This window comes from Leptosomus discolor, chromosome 7 (assembly GCF_034619465.1).
Source record: "Leptosomus discolor isolate bLepDis1 chromosome 7, bLepDis1.hap2, whole genome shotgun sequence".
Taxonomy (NCBI): domain Eukaryota; kingdom Metazoa; phylum Chordata; class Aves; order Leptosomiformes; family Leptosomidae; genus Leptosomus; species Leptosomus discolor.
Window position 1 is genome coordinate 60,433,526 of NC_141397.1, and position 15,585 is coordinate 60,449,110.

At 49.6% G+C, this 15,585-nt stretch overlaps 1 protein-coding gene across 2 annotated transcripts in view; it reads left to right on the top strand.

Moving 5' to 3' along the window:
* Positions 1 to 15,585, top strand: part of TNIK (TRAF2 and NCK interacting kinase) — a 77,263-nt gene that overhangs the window by 31,014 nt on the left and 30,664 nt on the right. For both annotated transcript variants that reach the window (XM_086468216.1, XM_086468217.1), the window contains exons 11-13: positions 7,195 to 7,305; positions 9,039 to 9,239; positions 13,984 to 14,148. In XM_086468216.1, the coding sequence (XP_086324342.1) occupies positions 7,195 to 7,305; positions 9,039 to 9,239; positions 13,984 to 14,148 (477 nt within the window). The remainder of the gene's footprint in view (positions 1 to 7,194; positions 7,306 to 9,038; positions 9,240 to 13,983; positions 14,149 to 15,585) is intronic.

Sequence of the window (15,585 nt, forward strand, 5' to 3'; positions counted from 1 at the left end):
TAATGAATACAATGCTTGCTGCTGTATTAATATGTTCCCTTCACATAGAAGAAAATTGCTCTCTCTCTTTGCTGCTTCCCAGGCAGGTTTTGAATGGAGGACTAATCCCCTTGCTATGCTGGTGAGCTCTGCCCAGAGCTACAGAGGCACTGCCTTGTGGGGCCAGGCTGTGTGCAGCCCCCCTAGACTCTGCCAGTCCCCCCTGTTCTTTCCCCCGTGTCATTAAAAGCTAATGCCACCACAGCTAGGGTTTAAAATCAACACCTCTGCCTCTGGTGGCTCTGACAACCCACCTGGGCTCTTCACCCATTCCCTTCTTCCCAGCTACCTTGCTTTTTTTGGACCTAAATTGAAAGGGAGATGCCTGCTGGAGCAAAGCTAGCAAAGAGGAGTTTTCATACTCCTGCCATGTTGGAGAAGTGGGGGAAGACAGCGGGGCTATAACAGAGGGGCATCCTCTGCCCGCCCCGGCGTGGGGCCACCAGCGTGATCAGCCCCGTGGGCTCAGCCAGGACTGGGGCAGAGCAGGTGGCTGCGTGCTGGCGGCTGCGGTGGCCCCAGTGTCATCTTCTTGAGTCTGTTTAGTCAGGTTCAGCCTCACCTGCTTCTCCAGCCACGGAGTAAAATGAGCTCTCGTCTCTATTAGACGCCGTTCGCGCGGCGAGCAAGAAACATAGCTGAGTTGCTATGGTGAGGATTAAAGCAGGAGTCCTTGAAGAGGTACAAACCTTCTGTTGCAAACGTGGTGGATTAGGAGGAACGCTCCACAGCGCCGCTGGCTGCGGCTTTGCCCGCTGCAAGGTGTTGTGTATCTGCTGTGGGCTGCTGTGGGAAAACCAGAGAAACAGTAGAGGCAGGGATTAGCAAACAGAAAGTTTTGTCTCTCCTGCAAGGAGCGGGCTAAGGCAGCTTTGAGCATCCTCCCCTTGCGCTTCCTGCTCATGGAGGAGACTCAGCGTCCGCCCTGGGGAGGGATGCTGCCTCTGCCTGGGGACACGGGAAAGGGTTTGTACCCCCAGGCTGTCCCGCTGTTTCTAGCACAGCCAGCCACTGGTGGATGTAGTTTGGTCTTTATGTTTTTTCCCATGTATTTTGGGGCAGGAAGCATCTGATGGCCAGACAGAGGTACCAAACAGCGTCTGTGACAGCTGTGTCGAGTTTGATATTGCTGCCCGGAGGCACCCAGCACTCTCCAGCTATATCACTGCAGTTTTCCTCCAGAAAGCAGCTCTGCTCCAGCTCTCATACCCGTCACAACAGCACCCAAACTCTTCAGCAGCAGCCAGGCTGTTGCTGTTTGGCCTCTCTGCTTTTTCTTATTCCAGCTTTGCAGTAATTTCAGTTGTGGACTCTTGGCTCTGGATTTGTTTTGGTTAATGGGAACAGGGTTTCTTCCATGTTACTTTATGGTCTGACTAAGATGGGGTGTGCCTTCAGTAGGCAGCACTGTACCAGCAGATCTCTGGGAGGAAAGACCAGTGGAAAACTCAGATTACTGTGTTTTCAAAATAAAGTTGACCTTTAAAACCCAACAGAGCATCCAGGACAAATAAACTCTTGGAGCTAGTGGCTTTTGGGGCTCCTAAGTCAGCCTGTTTACTGCTGCCAGGCATATTACTGTGTTTATAGAAAGAGCTCCCACTCATCATAAGAAGCCGTGAAGGTGGCCACGCTGAGTGAGTGCATTGGCTGGGCCCAAGTGCAGCACCAAAAGGATTGACTTTGGAGGATGTCAGGCTCAAAAATGCCTGGAGTTAATTTGTACTGGAGGTGCACAGCAAAAGAGCTGGAAACAGGCCTGCTAGTGGGATAACTGGTCCATTCCTCTGTTGGTGCACACCTTCAGTAGACTTTTTTTTTTTTTGTGGTTTTCCAGTCTTGTCTTTAAACACTGCCAGGGACAGAACTCCTACCGTTTCTGTTTCCTCACCCAGTAGAGCTCAAAATGTAGGAATCCCATTCTTTTTCTGTCGTCTCGATCTTCCTAAACTGGGATTCCTGAACTTTTCACGAAGTACCTCTCATTTTAGGGCCCATTTGGGGAAATCCACAGTCTTATAATGTTGCTCTGACAATAACATCAAATGTATATATAAAAAAGTCAAGTGAGGAAGTCTTCTGGTGGTCTCTTGATGCACTTCATACTCCCCCCTAGACCTGCTGCCATCCTTACTGTGCCTTCTTGCATCTGTCGAACACTTGGGTCTCCTTTTTCAACAGCTGACCAGCTTCCTTCTTTAGGGTTAAATCTTCTTCCAGGCAGCCGAAGATACTTAGATTTGCAGCTGTCTTTAATTGCAATGGAAGTAAAAATCTCCAAGCTAGGTTTGAACCCGGGGCCTTCATGGGAGTAGAGTTGCAGCTTTGTTTCTCCTCGTGCAGAAAGTTGGTCTTGTGAATTCAAAATGTGCACCAGAACTAACGGCAAAAAAAAAAATAATAGAGAATTAAATAGCAATAGGTCAAATAGCCCTAAGGAAAATATTTATGTAATGCAGAAGGGTGAATAGGCTTGAATATGTTTTAATTTTTCCCTGTATATATATGTATTAGATATATGTAGTTCCCTAGTAAGCCTCCATTTGTTGCTGGCACAGAATGAGCTTTGCTGCACCAGTTTAACCACCAAAACTCTAGCTGAGCTGTAGGGATAACACATCTTCCAGTCAGGAGCATTAAGGATCCTGCAAGACAAATCTCTGTGCAGACCCCTTGGCAGCAGTGGGCAGACGTAGTCAGGGAAGGCTTTACGTAACCTCATTTTTCTGCCATGTTGTGGATTTTTTTTCCTTTCTAGGTAAAAAACGAAGGTCAGATCTTTGCAGAGACCGTGCAAGGCAAATCTCAGTCTCTTGCTGTTTGCATGTGAGGTTTCATTCAGTGCAGTTACAGAGCTGGATGTTCAGGGCATAAAAAAAATCTCTGCAGCTCCGTTATACGTTAACCAGCAGAAGACCAACTACTGGTAGCTCTCACAACGCAATGCAAAAAAAATCCAGCAATTAATTGTAGATAAACTTCAGTTAGCTAAAATGGTGGTGGTTATTTTTTTTCTGCATAGGCAGGTGTCATATGCCTACCTTGTAGGAACTTCTTCATTAAGATGACAGCCTCCTTGCAGTAATGTGGTACATGGGGGCACTGCAGTGGTGCCAGCAGCAGTCCTGTACCCGTTTCCAAGGAGAGCTGCATTACAGCAGCTCCTGTAGTACAGGTATGTGCTAAGCCTTACGTCTTTCTAGTTTATCTTTCGTTAGAAACCATGTAGAACTCATAGTTCCTGAAGGATGAGCCTTTTCCTACATGGAGCATCCCTTAATGATGATCCCGGCTAAAAGCTCCTGCGATGGTTCAGAGCGTATCAGATCCCCATTTGGCATGGTGAGAAGTTCTGACCCAGTTTCTCTACCAGTGGGAAACACCTCTCTGTGCTCCAGTGCTTGGTGTGTCAGGAAAGATGATGTTCCAGCCACAGTCACTCGTTCCCTGGTGGCTCAGATAAATGAGCCTGTCACAACAATGCAACCACCTAGAATATTTGTTTTCGTATCTCCCTTGGAATTCCCCTTCCACCTCTTTGCTGGCTCAAGCTCGTGTTTAGGAGCAGCAGCCAAGGTTTCCAGGAGCCTCTTCTTGCGAGCGTCAGTGCCTCTCCGAGCTCACTGGGTTCATGGGGCGGCTGCAGCTCTCTGATCGCTCGTAGTCCTGAATGCTTCTGATCTAGCAAAGTGAGCTCGCTCCTTTGAAGTCCTTGTTTCATGCCAGGCCTCCAAGGGCCTTCCCACCAGAGGTTTTGCCTTCGTGTGTCTTTCCTCATCAATATTTAAAGCCTGTCATTTCTAGTGCAGCGCAAATAAGATCCCATTCTGGCTTACAAGCAGCTACATATAGCTTTACCTGCAGAGTTATATAAATGCAGTCCTAATTAATTGGCGCTCTTGCCTTGCATGAATAATAGATCTGGATAGTGTAAATACACACAGTAGTTTCAGGCTTGGAGAAACGTGGGAAGTGTGCACTCACAGTGGGAGGAGGAGGGCTGAAAACATGGAGAAAAGGAGGCAAATACAGAGAGATTTTTGAATGTTTCCCCCTTTTTTTTTTTTTTTTTTTTTCCTTTCCACATGCACTTTTCATACGTAGCTTTGAGCTGCATGTCGCTGAGCTCAATCCCTACTTCAAACAGGGTCCCCATCATCCCGGCACTGCTCAGCACCGGCCTCAGCAGAGGTAGAGGGGAGATGGGGGCACTGCTGGAGGCTTCGCCCACTGCAGTGCCACGTCCTCTCCAGATGTTTGTCAGCTGCCGAAGCGGGGGCCGTACAGGGAAGGCAGCTGAGCGTGCCAGGAGGCTGTGCCGCTGCCAATCCAGCCCTGCTCTGCCGAGATGGCGATGCAGCGTTTAGTTGAAGGTGCTCCTAATGCGACTGTGACAAATGACTTGCTTATAATGTGACCTGACAAAAACGCTGTTGAGCTGCAGGAAAGCGCTGTTCTCCTGGCCTCAATAAATGTATACATTGCATCCTGCTCACAGCCTGAGCCCGAAGAGCCTGGCTGCAGCAGGGTGCAGGGGTCCTTTAAATATCCAGAAGACCATCAGGCCTGGCTTTGAAAGAAAACTGTGCCTGGGGGGCTCAATTCCCAGCTTCTGGGGTTAAATAGGCTTTTAGGTGTGGAGGAGGCTGGTGGTTAGATGCTGCCTTGCAGGAGAGAGGCCAGAAGTGGGGCAAGCTCGCTGGGGCCGCTGGACACATGGTACCCTGGAAAGATGGTGGTACACTGCTCCTTCCCTAAGAAAAATGCTTTTGTCTCCTTCCTTGAAGTGGTTTGGCTTTATTTGCCTGCCAGATTGGAAATAAAGACCAATCAGGTTATTTTTATTTAAGAAATAGCTGTGGCATTCAGGGCCTTGCCTCCTGCCAGCCAAGCCCAGCCTACACAAGCATTATGTGCTTTATTCAGCAGCGTGCTATTTTAACTTAAAAAAAAAAACCATTAAAACCCACCCCAAAACCAGTGTGATACACACTGTGATTGGAAGCTTAGGGTAACGTGTATTCAGCCCGTTAGTCGAAAGATCCGTGCATCTGAGTGCATGGGAGCAGTGACCATCGCCAGCAGTGCTCATCTAAGGAGGTCAGGGAACGCTGGTGAGGCCGAGAAATCCCGTGTGTTACCATGACTGCTGCGGAGTTACCGCATCCTGGTGGCGTAGCCTCTGCAATTCCTAGCGTAGAGTTCAAGAAGCTACGAGCAGCCCTACGTTCGCGAGGACAGGCGTACGCGTGGAGTAACACATGCTTACGTGGGCAGCGCGAGTGACTGCGCCTGGCGTGGGACACGCCGGAGTCTGGAGCTGGCAGGTTATTTCAGGTTGGATGCGATTTTCCTTCCCTGAGGCGAGCGGAACAGCACCGATAAATATGGCTATAGGTGGCACTAAAGCTGTGCTGCAGCTTGAGTGTTAAGCTAGAGGAAATCATCAGAGTCCCTGCGCAGGGTGGCTGTGGATGTTACCTGTGGATGAGGAGATAGCAGCAAGGCAGACAGTGGCTCCTCACTATATTGAAATGTGGGGGTGTCTTTAAATGTTTGTTAAAATATCTATCTGTAGATATATGTCTGTCTTTATAGGTATCTATAAAGGCATCTGTACATATCTATCTCTAGAGAGAGATATATAACAGAATATAGAGTAGAATATAGAATAGATATAGAATAGAATTATAATATCCATAATAGCTATCTAATAGAGTAGATATATTAGATATCTATTATAAATACATATATTAGATTATTGTATTGTATAATATTAATCTATTAGGTATCTATTATAGAGATAGATCTATATAATAGCTATAATATCTCTGTAGATGGATATCTACAGTGGAGATAACAATGGGGTTAGACATCTGTATAAAAGATATCTATATATACTCTATAGATTAATAGAGCTTTCAAATCCATCTGTATATACAGTGCAGGTTTACTGCACAGCAGCAGCCTCAAGTGGATGCCTCTTTGTCTCCAGATAGCTCAGCCAGCTCCTTGGGCAGAGCTGCCGTAGTCAGCTGCCGGCTCCAGCCCTCTAGGTGGTTTTAGCAAATGCATGGCATTGCCAGCCCCTCCAGCGCCTGCCTCGCTGCTGCAGTCTGCTCAGCTGCTGTGTGTCAGCAACAGAGGGGAAAAAAAAAAGGGAGAAAAAAGCACCAGGTTCATGCTCCAGTGGGTTGCCTCCCCATTGCACAATGGCGTGACGGCAGGCTGCGGAGCCCCAGTAGCCAACGCTGGCATTTGAGTGCCCTCTGCCGATGTGCCGGCTGCGGGGCTGCGGTGCGGAGCAGCCTCTGCTTCCATGGCGGAGTAGAGCAGCAGCTTGCTGCTCCCCAGGGTGGGGGAGCAGGGTGGTACGGGTAGCTGGAGGAGTTACGCTGGGTTAAAAGCCAGGGGTGTGGAGGCTGTGGGTGTCACCTGGGTGCCCAGGGCACCTTGGATGGCTCACAGCAGGCTGTAGGTCACCATCATCCCAAAACGCCCTGGATTGCTGTCAGCAAAGATGCTACAAAGCAGAGCAAGCAGGAGTGCGAGCCAGGGGGCAGGGCTGGCCTGGGGGCGACAAGGGAAGCCCCCCGACCCTGCTCATTTTGTGTTTCAGAAAGGGAAAACACTTGGATTTTAGGTCTTCTGTGTTAGCTTCTGGTCTCAGCAAACGTTAAGATCCCCTTTTGGCAGGCGGTAGCTCCCCCAGCACCCTCCCTCACCCTCACTGGTGGGTTTTGGGGCGGAGATACGAGTTCCCCATAAGCGATGGGCTCGTGCAGCTCCCGGTGTCTGAAGTCCGATGAACCCACTGGTTGGGCACGCTGGTGAGTGGGCATCACGCACCGCCTGCATGGCTTCCTCCGCAAGCAGAAGAAACGGGGTTGCGTGTGTGGTCTGGTGCTGGCCGGGAGGATGCCGTGGGTTGTCAGTAGCTGGCGCCGGGCACCAGAGCGCGTGAGGATGGAGTGGGATCAACAAGCCCGTCTAACACCCCAGGTGGACCTGCCTGCTGGCAAGGCATCTCCTCGGGTGGGCTGGGAGCGTTGCGGGTCGCTGGATGAAGCGGCTCCCCAAAAATCGTGAGAAAAAGGACTTTGAGCTCCCAGGGAGAGGAGTGGGGGTGCTGACCTGTGCCTCCTGCCCCTACAGCAGCAGAGGCGGGAGAAGGAGCTGCGGAAGCAGCAGGAGCGGGAGCAGCGGCGGCACTATGAGGAGCAGATGCGGCGGGAGGAGGAGCGGCGGCGTGCGGAGCACGAGCAGGTAACCCGTCAGGAGTGGGGCGATCGCCTTCGGTGCGGGTTCCTCTTCCTCTAATCAGAGATTTTCTTGTAAACACTCATATTTTTTGCCACTCGAGAGCAAATTGCTTAATTGTTAACGCTGCGTGTGTTGCTTTCCACTGCCGTCATTTATTTCTGTGTGGATCCACTTGCTGGCCCGCACGTGTGGAGACACTTGATGCAGGTTTTTCCCCACCCGCTTGTTCCCAGGGTGGGGTTTCGTGGTGTTCCCAGTTAATGTTTGCCATTTCCCAGTGGCTTTCACTCTTTACCTTTGGAGGTCCACTGTAGAGTGGTGGACACCTTGAACTCTTTGGGCAGGGACAGAGGGGTCCACGGGCTGATCGATCAGTGCTGGCTCTTGGGCGGGGTGGGTGTGGGTGCCCACCTCATTCTCCTTCCTCTTGGGAAATACTGTCTCTTTTACCTTCTCTCTCTTTTTCCCTTTGATCCTTGCTGCCCATGCCTCCAGGAGTACATCAGGCGACAGTTAGAGGAGGAGCAGAGACAGTTAGAGATCCTGCAGCAGCAGTTGTTGCAGGAGCAAGCGCTACTTCTGGTAAATGGGAGGCCCCGGCCACGCTTGCCGCTTTCTGCCCGTGTCGCGTCCGCATGTGCCTGCGTGCACCCATGTCCCCCCGAGTGCCTCCTGCCATGCCGAGACGCGGGGGACACCGTGGCCATGAGCATGCCCTCGATTCCCCAACCACCGCTTCGGGCTGGGTCCCCTCACGGTGCACGGCTCTCTGGCTCCATCCCTTCCGCATGCTTGTGCCTTCGTGAGAGGGGCAGCCCTCTTTGTTGCCGTATGATTTTGAAGGCTGTTTGCAGCATGTTGGAGTGTGGTGGAGCTGTTGCATACCTGGCAAACCCACCCTGCCACGCGGGGTTTTATGTTCCCAGTGAAGGCTTTTGTTTTCGTTTCCTCGCAGGACCACTGTATCTTCCTTCCTGTGCTGTTTGCATTCTAGATGTCCTCTTGTTTATTTATTTAATTTGATTTTGAGTGGTCCTTTTTAGTGCTGGTAGCTGTTACTCTCACTGAATTTTCTTTTAATCCACAGAGATTACTCTTTTTCAGTCTTCCCATTAATTTTGTTTAGGGAAAGGAAAAACACTCACACAAGCCCTTGCCTTTTAAAAAGGCCCTTTCAAATCGATTTACTCCTTAAACCTCAAAGAGCCGTAGGGATTCAGGAAGATCATACAGTTGGGTCTGCTGTGCGGCCCTTCCCATGAACAATGAATTGGTCCTGTAGAGGAGTTGGCTTCAGTTGCGTTTTTGTCTGACCCGGTGATGTTTTGCACCTCGTCAGATTGAACCTTTGTTCTTCCCATCCAGAAAAGTCTGGGCAAAATCGTTGGTAACTCCTAAGCGGACGTGAACCCCTGGGAGGGGGTCTCACAGGGTTTCCCTGGCAAGGCAGCGCTAGCACCCCCCATTCCCAGCAGCCAGGGCAGGTCACTGGCTGCAAAGTGTCAATGCCGGGGTCACAACTCTTGAATTTGTTGGCTCTGTCCTCCCAACTGTCTCTCCTCGGGGATGCTTTACGGCTCAGTCCCCAAAGTCTTTCAAATCAATGAGCTTTGCCAGAAAACAGCCTTTTGGATAGTCAGGCCCCATTTTCCACCCAAACAGATAAATCTGCAGTTTGCAGCCCTGCGTTTACAGGCTGGCCGGGCACCCGTGTCACTGTGTTTTCTTCTGGGTAGGAGTATAAGCGCAAGCAGCTGGAGGAGCAGCGGCAAGCGGAGAGACTGCAGAGGCAGCTGCAGCAGGAGCGGGACTACCTGGTCTCCCTGCAGCAGCAGCAGCAGCAGCAGCGGCAGGACCAGAGGCCGGCAGAGAAGAAACCCCTCTACCATTACAAAGAAGGGATCAATGCCAGCGAGAAGCCAGCGTGGGCCAAGGAGGTAGGCGAGAGCGAGGAGTGCGGGGGTGCTTGTCTGCGGGGTTGGGAACACAGTTCGGTCTGAAGTACGTACGGCAGATTGCGCTCTGCTGGGTCAGCCTCCAGCAGATGCCGTTAACAGTGCTGGAAACACTCCCAGTTCAATGCAACGTGTGTGCGTCTGCGTGTAGGTTTGTGCAAGCAAAGAGTGGAGGAAGGAGGTTTTTCCATGAGGGCATGCAAGGAAGAGGATGGATCCCTCCTGGAGGGGTTGAGCCGTAGCTGGGGACTTGTGGACATGCCAGGAGCTGTTGATGCTCCTTCCTGGTCTGTCCCCAAGTCTGCTGGGGGTCAGGGGCGAATGCAGAGGGCGGTTGTGGGGCGGTTCCTTGCTGAGCGCTAACTCAGTTCGCCAAAGTCAAAACAGGGATCAGACAGCTTTTCCTCCTGGGCTCAGAGCTGTATCTCTTGGGCTTGCTCTTCTTTCAGGATTTTCAGGAAGGCAAGACACATTGGCCAATCTCTTTTTCTCTCTTTGTTGTAACAGTTGTGAGATCTTGAATGTTACTTGTTGCCTGGCTGAATAGCCTTGAAAAGATGAAGACACACATTGTCTGCAGTGAGGTTTTAGGATCATGTGCAAACTCTTTCTCCTTAATCTCTTTGTGGTGGCTCCAGTAAGACTGGTGCCCACTCTTGCTATTAATTTTTCTGAAGTTCTTTGTGTTTAGTTGGTTTAATTTTATAACCCTACTCCTGGGCAGAATGGTCTCTAAATAACTTGCCTATTCTTCCTACTAAGCAGGATCACTGCTCTGCTACCAGATGTCTGGCACCCCTTAGTCCTGGCAGAAGTATGGTGTGCATCCAACACGTATCTGTCCTCCTGGTCTTTCCTCTTGACAGCCCTCAGCTGCAGCCACAGTATCTGCAAGCATCAAATGCTCAGGAAATACAATCAGCTGTCCATTGCTCAGCAAAGACCAATAATACGAACAGTTCTTGGCCTTTCTAAACCATGACAGGGGTAGATGTGGCTGTCAAAAACTCTCTTCACCTCTTCATACTCCCTTGGGCTTCTCCTTTGTTCCCTTCCAGTTTAGTCTTCGGAGACTTTTGGTGGCGATGCGCCAGGTGACATATTTTCATGGAGCTGCAGCATCATTCTCCAGCCCCTGCAGTGGAAGAAGAGGTTTGATAAGTGGATCAGGAGATGAGACATTCCAGGTGTGCTGAGCTGCTTCTGACAGGAGAGGCTTCCACCTGGGTGGTGCCTCTGCGGCTTTGTGCAGAACTGGGTCTCTCTTGTCCCTCTGCAGAAGTGCTGAGAGTAGGTAGCAGGCAAAAAGAAGGGAGTAAACTCTGTCTCTCATTGCCTGATTTTAAATAAATCCTGTAGAACGTTGCTAAAGTACCTCTGGCACTGTTTTCAAAACTATAACAAGGATATATAAAAAGGAATCTTAGTCTTTATCTGGGGTGAAGGAGAAAAGTGCTGGATCGAGCTTTCTATTTCAGACACAAAGGCCCATTTCTTTTATTCCATGGGGGAGATGCCTTTTTTTGATGCTGTCACTGAAAGCAGGGCGTTGGGAACTTTACAGTGTGAGTAAGAGCAGCAGAACGTGGCCTCATACCCTTTGCTGAAATCATAGGGGAGATGATGTTTCCTGTTGTTGAGGAACACCTCCAGCTTCCACCAATTAGCTCTCCAAACCGTTTATTCTTTACCTCTGTCCGGTTTCTAGTGAAATGCTCAAAGGCAGTGACTGTGGCATCTTTCTGCTCTTGGGAGCAGTCGTTTGATGTTACTGCCTTGACACAACACCCTTGGGAACTTCCCAAAACTACTCCTCTTGCCTCCGTCCCCTGTTTTATCTACTGCATAGTCCCACTTTTAGCACAATTCAGCTACTTTGCCGCATCTATTGAAGTATGATCCTTGCTGCCTATACAGATGGACTCGCACTGGTAGTTAATCAGCCTACCATGGTTCTTGCTGTGGTTTAGCGATTTCCATACCCAACCTGTGCGTGTGAATTTAACAGAAATACTGAGATTTTGTTTTCCTTTGGGAACAAGGAAAAGACAAGCCTGGTCTCAGCCTACAATTTCTGCAGAGCTTATTATCTCCTGAGTATTTTGCACGATGCTGCATACCGTCCTTGTTTGTATGCTCGTTGGTCTCAAGTCTTCTCTCAGGAGCTTGATCGCCACAGCTGAGTTCTCCTCGTGCCGTGCCCCTCTCTGCTTATCGTACCTCTCCTTTATGCACTTATTTTCCCACCTCACTCATCTTCACGTGGTGACTCCCAAGACCCTGCAGGCATGGGGTAAAGCATAAAGGTGAGGCTGTGGCCGCTCACCTTGCGGTTGTGTCCCTGCATCCCCTTGTTAAGGGACTGGCCTGTTGGTGAAGACAAAGCTCTGTTTTAGGAGCCGGGCTGTACTCCATCTTTCATAGCTTCCCCAGAGCACAGTCAAGGATTTCTCTGGTTTTATGCCAAACAAAACGGTCTGATCACATAGTCCTACCACCACGCATGGATGCACATCCCCATCTGCTGTCCCTTCTACTCATTGTCTTGTGGGTGAAGGGTTGTCCACTGGAAGTTAACTTGGGATATAGCTTGGGTGCTGTCCCAGACCTGCCCTGTCTACCCAGGCACATCTCTTCTTATAATCAAGGACTAGCTGGGCCTTTTTGGACACCATGTTGGGACCCTCTGATGATCCAGCCAGGGATGTGGCATTAGCACTCTAGGCAGCAGTACTGTAATTAGCAGCTCTCGCCATTACTGACTTTGTTATGGACCAGTATTTGCTAAACAAAGTGATCTGGATAGCCAGGTCCAACTTCTCAGTGACAAAGCAGCTTGGTCAGCTGAAGAATGGGTTTGGACAGGTATATGCCATACATGACCACGCATAAAGGAGGTTACAGGTTTAATTGGACGTTTTCCTCACGGTGGCCGGGCCCTGCGGTGCTTTCCTGCAGCTCAGAGCTTCCCGGGGGCTTGGCTGTGCGTCACGAGCTGCGCTGTTCTCTGCAGCAGCCAACGTGCACGTCAGCTCCTCCTCCTTCAGTCCCTGTGGCTTTTATCCTTCTCGGGCTTTGAAGTGATGTACTAAAACATTACCCTTCCACCGAGACCTGCACGGAAGCTGCTGTGGCTGTTTGCCGTTTGAGGGGAATCTTGAGTTCAATTAGAGATGGTTTCAACTGCGGCGATGATGAATTCCTGCAGGGTTTTGTTGCTTTTTCCCCCTCTGTGCCTAATGGTGGAGGCAGTAAGGCTCCACGAAGTACAGCTGGAAGTCCCAAGAGCATCCTCTGCTGTGCTTCTGCAACAGAGTGCTAGCGAGGAGAAGCTGGCAGTGGGGAAACCAAGCGCCTTTCTCCTTCCCAGTACACAGACATCCCCATTTCATCACTCTCCTGCCTTCTCCTCCACGCAAGCTTTGAAGTCCTCCATAATTAGCTGCACATTACGGCTTGGCAGCGTGCCGGAGAGCGCCTGCAAACAGCCGGAGGACTCGGCGGCGGCGGCAGCAGCACCGTCTCTGCCTGCTGTTGTTCGTGCCAAGGCTTGGCTGATAAGGAGATGTGCTGAACCGGGCCTGCAACCCAAGCGCTCGTGCTGCTGCTCGCTCCTTCAGAGGAGGTTCTCCTTCCCGCCCTGCTCTCCTTGCCATCCTTGTGTCCGCTCCCGTGGGCATCACTGAACCGAGCCCTGCACGGCCTCTGCTAGCCGGTGGGCAGCGCCTGGGGAAGTTGTGACAACCTCTTAGGACACAGCAGTGGCCTGGGTGGTCCCTCGTGAACTAGAAAGCAAAGAGTCCATAACACAAATCTCTTGCCTAAATTTTACTCTGCGTCCTCCTCGATGTCTGAAAGAGGAAAAGATTCATTTTTATTATTATAATGGCTCTCTTGTTTCATGAGTATTTATTTACTTGAAGAGCAGATGTGGTTCTTCCCAAGTAAACCTGTTTTAAAGATGGCCTTTTAACATGATGTTGTATATGATGGAATCAGGACATGCTAAAGGTATTTAACACGTTAATGATACGTAAATGAAAACACACGTCAGATCTCGAGGAATCAAAAATTCTGCATAGCATATGCTGCATGAGTATCAATGCATACAGGCTAACTGCAGGAGCACCCGGCTTGCATGTATGTCTGGGATAGCTGAAACGACTATATTTTGATCGAGGGTAACTGAAAGCAGTGGGCTTTGGGTTTATTTCTCTATCAAGAATAGAGTTATTTCCCGTTCTATACATGACAAGGTGTCAGACTCACTAAATCTAGATCAAAGCCAGCCATTTTCCGGCTGCCATGTTATTCTTTTATTCAGATCAAACAAAAGCATTCCTCGTGGTGTTGATGGTAGTGAAGGAAAAGGGTCCCGTTGCTTAAAGATACATTTGAGAAGAAGCAAGAGCTTCTCGGGAGTCATCTTCTAGAAACACCTCTCTGAGGCATGTTGCCTTTTCTTTGTTTTTCGATTTCATAATTCAGAAATGAATTGTGCACATAAATACAAATACTCCTTTCAGTGTTTCTAAAATGCATTTATTGCACAAGCTGCTGGGTAACTTGGATTCCATGATCACACAATGTGTACGATACACCTAAAGAGAAAAGGGCTTCCTATATATATATATATATATACACATATATATATATGCATACCCTGGTTTTCAATTGGAAATGGCTTTTTATGGGGCGTTCTCCCACCCTCCCCTTCTCGCTGCAGGTGGAGGAGCGCTCCCGGCTCAATCGCCAGAGCTCGCCGGCCATGCCCCATAAGGTGGCCAACAGGATTTCTGACCCCAACCTGCCTCCTCGGTCAGAGTCTTTCAGCATTAGCGGTGTGCAGCCGGCCCGGACCCCACCCCTGCTCCGACCCGTGGACCCGCAGGTAATGGTGCTTCCCTGGGCAGGCTCACCTACCGGAGCTGGGATGCCGGGCGTGCTGGTAAGGTAACATAAAAAAGAGCGGATTAAAGGGAAATAGTGTCTTGCTCCCTGGTTTCTCAGCCTTAAGTGTATTCGTGAGTAAGAGCAGCATCTACATTCACCTCCATGTGTCAGAAACATCACGCTGGTTTATACCTTCCTTTGAAGCATCACGTACTGGTTACTGCCAGAAACAAGCTGGAGGATCGAGAGGAACCACTGGTCTGGTCCAGTGCAGCAGTTGCTCTGTTCCTCTTTGGATCTGGTTTGTGTGAAGGACTAAAACCACAGCGCCTGGTACAAAAGACCCAGGACGCTTTGATGCTGAGGAACATCAGAAAGAGGTTTTGCTTTCTTTGCCGCTTTTAATTCAAGGTTTTGTTTTGGTTTTCCATTGAGTTGGCATCAGTCACAAACACATCTGGAGAGGGCATAGATCACCATGACTGTCACAGAGGTGGGACACTGTTATTTTAGAAGTTCCTCCCAGCCACGAGGTCTGTAAGTACTCTGTCACGTAGGAGTGTCAGTGCTGGCTCTGGTCCAGCCCCTGGAATTGCTCCCGCAGATCCACAGGCTCCAGTAGGGATTTCAGCGGGAAGTACAAAGCCTTTGCTCCAAGTCCAGCTGGGCTTTCTGTGTGAAGACGTGCCAGCTAAGTGCCATCCACGTGTGGTATGTGCACCCGTAGGACAGCGGTACAATGCCAGCTTTAAACAAAATAGGTGCAGGAAAGCCCTTCAACATAGGGCTCTTTTTTGCCCAATGTACATGGTCTATATACATTGGGAAGTGGGTGAAACCCTACTTCACTGTAATCTCTCCGGTTGACCAAATACTTTTCAGTGACGTTTTTGGCAACCCGTATCGTGAACAGCTACAAAGACTTTTGTTTGCCAATGAAATCCTAATGAAAAAATTGCTTGTAACCCAGAGACCCATGTAAACGTATGCGTGCATGCACATATACACGTGGTACCTGTGCATGTGTGCGTAGACATGTATGCAGAAACGTCAAATAGAAGTTACAGCCCCGCTGTATCACAGCAGCGCAGCTTCACAGGGCCCTGGGAAGACGCTCTGATTTCACAAGCTCCAACTGTGAATTTCTTGGATTTCCCAAAACAGATGTCAGTATTCCTTTCCCTTGTAACCTTTAGATCTGTAGGGCCGATCCATGAGATGGGGGCTACCTAGACCTGTAGAAACTCATGCCTCAAGATATTTTTTTTTTTAAGCCATCTATGCCTCAGAATTCCTGACAATTTTTTTTTTAATTATTATTATTATTTATTATCGTTTCCTTCTTTTTCATTTTTAACAGGGAAAATCCATGCCAAACCTCATTAGCACAACCTTAGAGGTGCCAGGCGTAGGAGCTGGAAATGCGGCCAGGGGC